Source organism: Alligator sinensis, unplaced genomic scaffold (assembly GCF_000455745.1).
Source record: "Alligator sinensis unplaced genomic scaffold, ASM45574v1 scaffold535_1, whole genome shotgun sequence".
NCBI classification, from domain to species: Eukaryota; Metazoa; Chordata; order Crocodylia; family Alligatoridae; genus Alligator; species Alligator sinensis.
Window position 1 is genome coordinate 1,940,016 of NW_005842157.1, and position 9,832 is coordinate 1,949,847.

Sequence of the window (9,832 nt, forward strand, 5' to 3'; positions counted from 1 at the left end):
CCTCTCCCCGGGCAGGGGGAGCCGTGGGAGAAGCCCCCATGGCTGCCCTGCCTGGCCCCATCCTCCACCCAGCCCCAGATGCCTGACACTTGAAAAAAAGAAAAAGAAAATCCCGCACTCGTTGGCTGCAGCAGCGGGGATCAGGGCCTCAGGGGGTTCACGGCAGCAGGAGAAGGGCAGCAGTGGCAGACAGGGGGCAAGTGGCAGCAAGCGGGAGCACAAAATAGAGAGAGAGAGAGACAGAGACAGATAGAGACAGACAGTGAGCTGGTTATCCAAGAGGTACTATACTGTAAAGACATAGAGGTCTCTCTCTGTAGAGGTGAGGGACCTAAACTTCCCAATTCTAGGCTCTTCCAGAGACAGAGGGCATGTCTTCACTGTAGCAGCAAGGCACTGCTATTGAAATATCTCCATGCAGTGGCACCTGCAGGCATGCTTCAAACCTGAATGTATGCCTATAAAGAGGCTGAGGGGGTCCCCTTGAAGTGTATATGAAGTCAGCTTCCAGCATATTTGAATGGAGCCACTGGGGACAAACCTAGAGCAGCCTGACTGCTGTACTTCCATGTTTGGAGAGCAGCAGGGGGATAACATATGCTCAGCAGTAGCGCATCACAGCCACAGTCTAGACAAACCAAGACAGGTCTCCAACATTACTTAGGCTGTTTTGCCAGCAGTGTAACCCCAGACTGGTGAGAGAGAGAAAGCTTCTGTTGCCAACAACCAAAGCTGCTTTTAGCACCCCCTGCACTTTATGCTGATTACCAGCACCCCTTTAACTACCAATGCCTCCCAGCATCTGCTGTGCACCATGCCAACACAAATGGCACATGCGGCAGTCAGAGGCAACTGCTATCTACTGGCAGAAAGCTTGCAACCCAGACAAGCCCTTTGACAGAACAATTATAAGGTACTTGGATCTCTACAACGCTACGTGTTGTGGCCCTGCTCCAAACACATTTTCGTGTACTAACCGTAATTTGGATGACGGAATAGAGACAAGTGAGTTTAACTACCTGATTCTCAAGTACTTGCATAATAACAGGTTTTGATTGCTAATACTGAAAGGAAACATTTAATTCGTCAAAAATCTGTTCTTCCATTAAAGTTTAAATATTTATGCAATCATTTCACATTCTGTTGTATGTGCAATAATCTTTAAATAAACATACTTTGTTTATATTGTACACAAATTTCTTCTCATCATCTTTTTAAAATGAGACAGAAAGTTACCCCCTGACAATACATGGCAATCCACAGATCATAAATCAAATTAAGAGACCAAAACAGTAAGTACTTCTTCACAAAAAATGCTTTATTTCATTATCTAAGCCTCAAAACTAACTAATAACCTACTAATCTACCTGGTCTGACCCATCTTTGCTGATATTATGGAGGATTTCATAGATTTCATGGATTTCATAGACTTTAGGGCTGGAAGAGACCTCAGAAGATCGAGTCCAGCCCCCTACCCCAGGGACAGGAAGTCAGCAGGGATCATAGGATCCCAGCAAGATAAATATCCAAATGTCTCTTGAAGGTATTCAAAGTAGGTGCTTGAACCACCTCTGGCAGCAGTCTATTCCAAACCTTGGGGGCTCAGACAGTAAAGTTCTTCCTTATGTCCAGCCTGAAGCGGTCATGGAGGAGTTGGTGACCGTTCGACCTTGTCATCCCTTGGGGCGCTCTGATGAACAGACGTTCCCCCAGGTCCTGGTGAACACCCCTGATAAACTTACAGGCGGCCACCAGATCACCCCTGAGCCTGCGCTTTTCCAGGCTGAAGAGTCCCATGGCTCTAAGCCTCTCATCATAAAGTCTGTTTTCCTGACCCTTGATCATGTGTGTGGCTCTCCTCTGCACTCTCTCAAGCTTCTCCACATCCTTTTTGAATTGTGGAGCCCAAAACTGAACACTACTCCAGCTACGGCCTCACCAAGGCTGAGTACAACAGGAAAACGATGTCCTGGGATTTGCTTGAGAAGCATCTATGGATGCAAGCCAGCGTTTTGCTCGCTTTACTAGCTGTAGCATCACATTAAAGGCTCATGTTCATCTTGTGGTCAATCATGACCCCCAAGTCCCTTTCACCCATAGTGCTAGCGAGCATAGCACTGCCAAGCCTATAAGGATGCTGCAGGTTTTTCTTCCCAAGGTGGAGAACCTTGCATTTTTCAGTGTTAAACACCATCAGGTTCTCATCTGCCCATTTCTTGAGCCTGTCAAGGTCAGCCTAGATCACCCTCCTGTCCTCAGGTGTGGGCGTTTTACCCCAGAGTTTGGTGTCGTCAGCAAACTTGGCCAGTCCGCTTCTGATACCCATGTCCACATAATTAATGAAGATGTTGAATAGCGTATACCCAAGGACAGAGCCTTGAGGGACCCCACTGGTCACAGGGCACCACAACGATTGACTTCTGTGAACCACCACCTCTGGGTCCTACCACGGAGCCAATTTCCCAGCCAGTGGATTGTGGTAAGGCCGAGGCCACAGTTAGCCAGTTTTGCTAAGAGGTGATCATGGGATACCACAGGAAATTTTTGGAGGAAGCATCCAAAAATGCAAAAAGATAAAAAAAAAAAAACACTTTGAAACTCAAAACAAACCTGCTGCATTAGGGATTCCACTGTTCTCTGACAACCCTGCGAGTCCTCTTGGCTTGCAGTGCTCTCATCAGCATTCACTGTCTTCTCGGTCTCAGACTCATCATCATTTACCTGTTGTTAAAAAGAATTATGCGTTCCTTTATAATCTAGTTACAGAGAAGTTTTAGTTAATGTAAAATAATGCTGCCCTTTCATTCACCAATGTATTGGATAGGCAATGGGATGTGAAACACAGAAATGCTAAAAGAGCTAAAGCAACTGAACAATGTTCTTATTATAACGTTCATTCGATTCAGTCTTTCAGTGTTCCTTCCTATGCTCTCTCTACTGCTCCCTTTGCTTCCTCTCTCTCCACCTCAAACCTGTTTCATGCTGTCTCTATAGTCTCTCACATCCGTTCCTTAAGTATCACTTATTAATTGTATAGATTCCTTCATTGGAGCTCTTTTTGCACCATCTCCTTTGTTTTTATACGCAAACAGGTATATGCACTAAAAAGGTTCCTCAAACCCCCTGCCAAACAACTAACATGCACTGAAGCCCTACTACACAACAAACTCAAAGCATGATCAACTACGTCAGCAGTTCCCAAATGAGGGTCGCAGGGGCAATGCTGGTGGCGCTGCCCACAAAGGACGAGTTGCACCGTGCGCCGGGAGCTCTCCCAGCCCCAACACTGCTGTACACCGCTCCCAGCAGTGGGCTGCAGCAAAAAAGGTTGGGAACCACTGAACTAGGTAATTGCGCCGTAAGCCGTGACCCAGCTACATATTCAAGCAATTAACGGTGTGATAAAACAACCAATAAGCTATGTTATTCCACAAAAGATGTGTCATAACTTTGTAGCTTGTTCTAATCATGCCATTAATTTAACATCTGGCCAAGTGCTCCTCTGTGGCTGGGAGCCCCATCACTTGAGGGGCTCCCAGACACAAGGGTGAATCATCTGCTGCCAGCCCTGCAGCTGACAAGGCTTGTAGCTGGGGCTGGGGCTTCACCTGTGGGGCTCAGTGGAAAGAACGTTACTCCAAGTGTCCTGGGGTGCAGGGCTCACAGAAGCAGCAGCGTTCCCCCACGCTGCAGGTCCCATAGCCAAAACAGCTGCAGGGTTCACAGCAGGGAAAACACTGCCCCTGCTGCAAGCCAAGTGAGGTGCCAGGTTTTCAGCAGCTGCAGCATTTCCCTGCACTGCTCCTGCTGCAAGCCCCACAGCCCACATAGGTTGCAGCGCTCGCATGGGGGAAATGTGTGGAAAAATGCTGCCACTTCAAGCCCCACACCTCACAAGGCTTGCAGCGGTGGCAGCATTCTCCAACAGTCCCTGCTGCAAGCTCCACAGCTGACAACATTTACAGTGGAGCCAGCATTCCTGGCACTGCCCCCACTGCAACGCCTGCAGCCCCTGCTGCAAGCCTTCTCAGCTGCAGGAGCAGGCTCCTCCTGCACTGATGATAGGGCACAATGGCAATCCGCCACGTGCATGACAGGAGCTGAGACTGTGGATCATGCGTTAGATCCCACTGCACCTTTCCCCAAGCAGGTAGAAGGGGTCCGAGCCAAATGCAGCCATGGAACAAGCAGGTACAAATCTACAAGAATCAGTAGTCTCATACGAATACTATTCGGAATGAAGTTTCATGCTGCAGGCTTTGCAGAAGCATTCATAGATTATACAGTCGGAAGGGACCCAGTGGATCATCGTGTCTGACCCCCTGCCCCTGGCAGGAAAGAGGTCTGAGGTTAGACAACCCCAGCCAGGTGACTGTCAAGCCTCCTCTTGAAGACCTCCAAGTTAAGTGATAGTATCACCTCTCTTGGAAGACCACTCCAGACTCTGGCCTCCCTTACTGTAAAAAATTTCTTCCGAATGTCAAACCTAAATCTACTCTCCACTAGTTTGCATCCATTATTCCTAGTTACTCCCTGAGGCGCTCTGGTAAACAGCACATCACCAATTCCCTGCTGTCCTCTCCTGATAAACTTATAGGCGGCTACAAGGTTACCCCTCAGCCTTCTTTTGTAAAGGCTGAAGAGATCCAGATCTCTCAACCTCCCCTCCTAAGGTCTTTCACGGAGGCCATTAATCATGCGAGTGACCCTCCTCTGAACCCTCTCCAGATTCTCCATGTCCCTCTTGAAGTGCAGTGCCCAAAACTCGACACAGTACTCCAACTGTGGCCTGACCAATGCCGCATAGAGGTGGAGCATCACCTCCCTTGATCTGTTGGTCATGCATCTGCTAATACACGACAAAGTACAACTGAATTTGCTGATGGCCTCAGACTGCCGGATCATGCTCATCTTGGAGTCAACTATGACTTCAAGATCTCTCTCAGCCTCTGAGCTGCTGAGGAGGTCATCCCCCAACCTGTAGGTGTGCTGGGGATTCCTCCTTCCTAGGTGGAGTACCTTATATTTATCTTTGTTGAATTGCAACCTATTTTGTTCCGCCCATTGATCCATCCTGTCCAGGTCGGCCTGTATCTGCTCCCTGCCCTCCGGTGTATTAACTTTGCCCCATAACTTGGTATCATCTGCAAACTTGGAGAGGGTGCTCTCCACACTCTCATCCAAATCACTGATGAAGATATTAAATAACATCGGTCCAAGGACTAAACCCTGCGGGACCCCACTGCCCACCTCCTTCCAGGCCGAGGACAACCCGTCCACCACCACTCTCTGGGTGTGGTCCCTAAGCCAGTTAGCCACCCACCTGACTGTATAGGTGTCCACTCCACAGCCCGTTAGCTTCCCTATAAGAATAGGATACAAAACTGTTGAAGGCCTTCCTAAAATCCAGCAGATGACATCAGCCTCAGGTCCTGTGTCAAGGCAGTGTGTGACCTGGTCATAAAAGGCTATAAGGTTTGTCAGGCAGGATCTACCTGTGATGAACCCGTGGTGGTTTCCTTTCAGCATCATTTCCCCTGCTGGGCCTTCACAAATGGGCTCTTTGATGATATTTTCCAGTATTTTCCCAGGGATAGAGGTAAGACTGACTGGCCTAAAGTTACCTGGCTCATCCCTTCTCCCCTTCTTAAAAATGGGCACCACGTTGGCCCTTTTCCAGTTCTCAAGGACCTGGCTCAAACAGCCATGCTGGTGGCTCAGCTACGACACTGGCCAGTTCCTTCAGCACCCGTGGATGGAGGTCATCCGGGCCAGCTGACTTGTACCCATCCAGCCTTTCCAAGTGCTCTTAGCATATAACCTAAGATCTCACATCAGAGCAGAATAGATATACCAAAGGGCAGGGTTCCCTGGTGAATCCTCTGCGATACATTCCAATACCCTCTGAAGTGTATAGTCAATGCCCACTGACTTTAAAGTATATGTGGGCTGAGATTTTGCAGTGTTTGACATAGATGCCAATGCTTCTTATAAAATGTCCTTCAAGATGCATATTCAGAACCAACAGCCTTGTTAATTAAATACAAATATTAATTTATTACAAGCATATTTTCATCTTTATAAGCATCGTAATAGGAAGTTTCTGCCAACACAGAAATTATATGCATTACATGGAACTTCAAATATTTAAAACTCCCACTAATTTCAGTTACAGCAAGGGCTCAGTGCTTCTGAAAAAAATTAGAGCTCATGGTCCTTGCGAAGAACCTATAAACAATGGAAAAAATGGTTGACTTCCTGCATCAGAGGGGGCCAACCTTTTTGGAAGGTGCATCATACATTAGTTCTGCACTCTCCCTGAGTGCTACTCTGATGCCTTTTCCCAGCCCAATACACTACTCTGCTTTCTGCTCATTCCCCTGTACTCCCTGCTAGATCCGATGCATTGCTTTCTGCTCCACGCTGTATGTGACACTGTGCTGTCTCCTCCCCAAATCATACACACAGAGGCTGCCCATGTCACTTTAGGGCACAAATGCCACAGGTTGGCCACCGCAGGTCTATATCACCTAGGGATGCTCTGGGAGAGACAGGCTTAGAACACAGCTCTCCAGGATACAATTCAACTTCCTTAACCATGAGACCATGCCTCACATTCACTCTATGACTTCCACCTTCTGCAAAATAATAAAAGGAAAGATCCAGCGCAAAATAGGTTTTTATACCATACAGCCCTGATTCAACCACAGGAAAGGTCCATTTTGGGCTTAGAATGAGGTGGGGGTCCAGGGTAAAAATAGAATATGAACATGTAATTGAAGACTGTATGAAGATGAAATTTCATACAAAGAGGAAAAGTTACGATTCTAGAGAAAACTCTAACTTTTCATTTCCTAGCTTTATTCTTTCAACAAGTTTATTGTTTTACACGCACACACAATTTTTGCCTTTTTTGCACTTGCCTTGTTAGGTCTTCGCATGCTCACTGAAGCTGCATCATAATTGAGCATATCTGTGGGGTCAATCCAATCGTCATCCTGAGCACTGCCACTTCCTATCAGCAGAGCTGTGCACAGTACCAAAGGAAGGTGCATCTTGTATCACTAAAACAAATATCCACAAGCGTAATTACATAAATAAGTAAATAAAAATGTTGGTTTAGCATCAAGTATATAACTTATTCCCACAGCAAATTAATCTCCCCGTTTGTCTAAATATCTGTTATTTTCACTTAAAGAAAATAAATCATTCATATCTCTTTTCAATGGTATCAGTTTATCCCATTATTCCATTTGGTTAGAATTAGTGGCCAAGAACACAGAGATTTGTGCGTGTAAAGTCCAAAGTTGCCAGATACAAGCAGCAGTTCAAAAGCATCACTAAATCTTACTTAATCCAAGCAACACTTAATTTGACATCAGGATTAAAGCAAATACATGGATCAAGTCATAAATTACTAGATTTTGATTTCCTAAGAGCTGCCTGTATCAGCATCCCCACACTTAAAAATGATCTATCATTGTCCAATGAGCTTTAGTTCAAGGGCCACTGCCACCATTTTTAAGCATGGGGACACTGATACAGGAAACACAGGAGGCTGCTGGAGTGTAGCAATTGCCAGGCTTCAGCAGACTCAGTTAATCGAGTGCTCCAATGCACTGAAATTCCAGTGCATTGGAGCAGCCTCCGCACTCATGTGTAGGCACCATGTGGGCATTTATACATGTGCTCTGGGAGGTGTGGGGGGAGCTTTAATTAGTGAAGCTCTGAGAGCTGTGCTAATTAACATCCCTGGAGCATCATGTGTGCTGAAAACATCCCTGGAGCACCCCTGCGCTGAAAAATGGTGGCAGGGCACTTTGAACTAAAACTGGTTGAATGAGCTTTAAAGCTCCCCATCACCATTTTTCAGCACAGGGACACTGATACAAGTGATGCCAGAGTCTGTTGGAGCATGTTGATTTCCTTGCTCCAGTAGTCCCAATTAACTGAGTCTGCTCCCATGCGAAGCATCAGGGCAGGCTCCCTGCACATGTGCAGGCACCCAATACAACTAACTTTTGTCACAGATGTTCTGCTTCTCAGGATCCAGATCACACAGGCAGTCTTTGTTCGCACACATGGCCTTACTAGTTCCAAATGAATTGCTGATATGAAAAAAAGAGGAACACAACCACCTCCCAGTTTTACCAAGCATTTCTAGGTTAAGTAGCTGTGACTTCTCATGCCCCTGCGAATCCGTGTTTCTTCCCTGATATTTGCCATACCTGTAACAGGGAGTTCTGGCCTGTTGAGCAGCAGCATTTAACAGACCATAACAGAGTCAAACATCATTTCCTTTAGCAACCAATCGCTTCCTCCCTGTGCTGCCTGTTTACCAACCCACAAACACAGCTGGCAAAGGACTCAGGTATGTTCTTTAAACTCCCAGCCCCACCCCAAGATTACAGCTAGGGAGCCAAAGTGCAAAGGGCGTCTGAATCTTTACTGGTAGCAGGGCGGGGCCAGGCCCACCACAGCCCGCTTTGGGGCGGGCTCCAGGGGGTGATTCCCGTGGCGTGGCTGAATAGGGCCCGCCCCGGACCCCAGGGGCGCAGAGCACGGCCCTCAGGCCAAGCGAGGAGACCCCGAGGCGGCAGCTGACACCGCCCCCTCTGGCGACAGGCGGTGCCATAACGACGCTGACCGAGAGCGGCCCCCACAACCAGCTCCCCACCACCCCCCGCCGGCGCGGGCCCGAGGGGCGCCGACCTCCCCGACTGCCGCCCGGCTCCGCGGAAGCCTGCGGGAGAGAACGGGGACGGGGACAGGCCGCGCAGCCCCATGACACGAAGCTGCGGGCGCCCCACGCACCTACCGCCCCGCGGCTACGACTGAGGAAACTGGCACAGCCGCCTCAGCGCAGCAAGTCGGCTCCCCAAGCACGTGACGACGGGCAGCCAATGGGGCGGGGCGGAAGAGTAGTGCTGGGCTCTCGCCCCGCCCTTCCCACAAGTCTCCGGGGCCCCCTCTGCAGCCGGACTGTGGCCAGGACTCGCGCGGGCGGCGCCTGCTGGGCGCTGCCTTGAGCTCTTAGCTGAGGCACGTGAGGGGTTCCCCGCTCCCAGCTGCCTCTCTGGACTCGGAGGCGGGAGCAGGACAGGGCTGCCCCGCAAGTGTCCCCCTCGCGGCAGTACTCCCACGGGGGTTGGTGCTGTTACTGCTCAGGGATGCGGCTTGAGGTGTATGGGGGAGACTGATCCCCTGCGCTGTAAGTACAGTACAGACAGCCCTCGACTTAAAACATCATGAGTTGAGGACCTTATAAATTGACACCCCGTTTTGACTTCCTGATGTCAGTTTCGACTTTACAACGCTTGATCTGATGCAGCGCCATGCCAGTGAATGAGTTCGCTGGGTCACCCGTCTCCCTGGAGAACATCTGTCCAAACTTCCTTGGACACTTTAAGAAAGCAGATAAGACTTCAGAAAAAGCTGCAGCGAAGAGCCCTTCACAAAGTCTAGGAAAGTCATCTCAAAAAAGTCCTTCCAAATCAATTATTGCTATTTTAAATATATGTACAGTAATGTAGCTATACTACTCATCCATAATTGATTGAGTACAACATTCTGGGTTATTTTTCGTGAAAATTGGGTCTCAGGCCTTGGTTCAGAAACCAATCCTATGGGAAAAATCGGTTCCAAGTTACAATGTTTCAACTTATGACACAATTGGTTCCTGAAAACGCTTCTTAAATTCAAGGGCTGCCTGTGGTGGAGGCAGACTCAATTAATCAGTCTGCTGGAGCATGCTAATTAGTACACCTCCAACAGTCTTGTGTATCAGCATCCTTGTGCTCCAAAATGGGAAAAGGGGGGGGGGGGGGAGGGG

General features: G+C 48.5%; 1 protein-coding gene across 7 annotated transcripts in view; it reads right to left on the reverse strand.

Moving 5' to 3' along the window:
- CLCC1 (chloride channel CLIC like 1) overlaps window positions 1-9,571 on the reverse strand; it is a 34,613-nt gene extending 25,042 nt beyond the window's left edge. The window contains exons 1-3 of one of the 7 annotated variants that reach the window (XR_003094520.1): window positions 8,819-9,571; window positions 6,924-7,064; window positions 2,611-2,721 (exon numbers count right to left, since the gene is read on the reverse strand). Coding sequence is in view for 5 of the 7 variants with exons in the window: in XM_025206495.1 (XP_025062280.1) it covers window positions 2,611-2,721; window positions 6,924-7,055 (243 nt within the window). In the remaining 2 variants the exon portion in view is untranslated. The other 6 variants (XR_003094519.1, XM_025206495.1, XM_025206494.1 and 3 more) reach the window with 6 other exon arrangements.
- Between the last annotated feature and the right edge of the window lie 261 nt (window positions 9,572-9,832).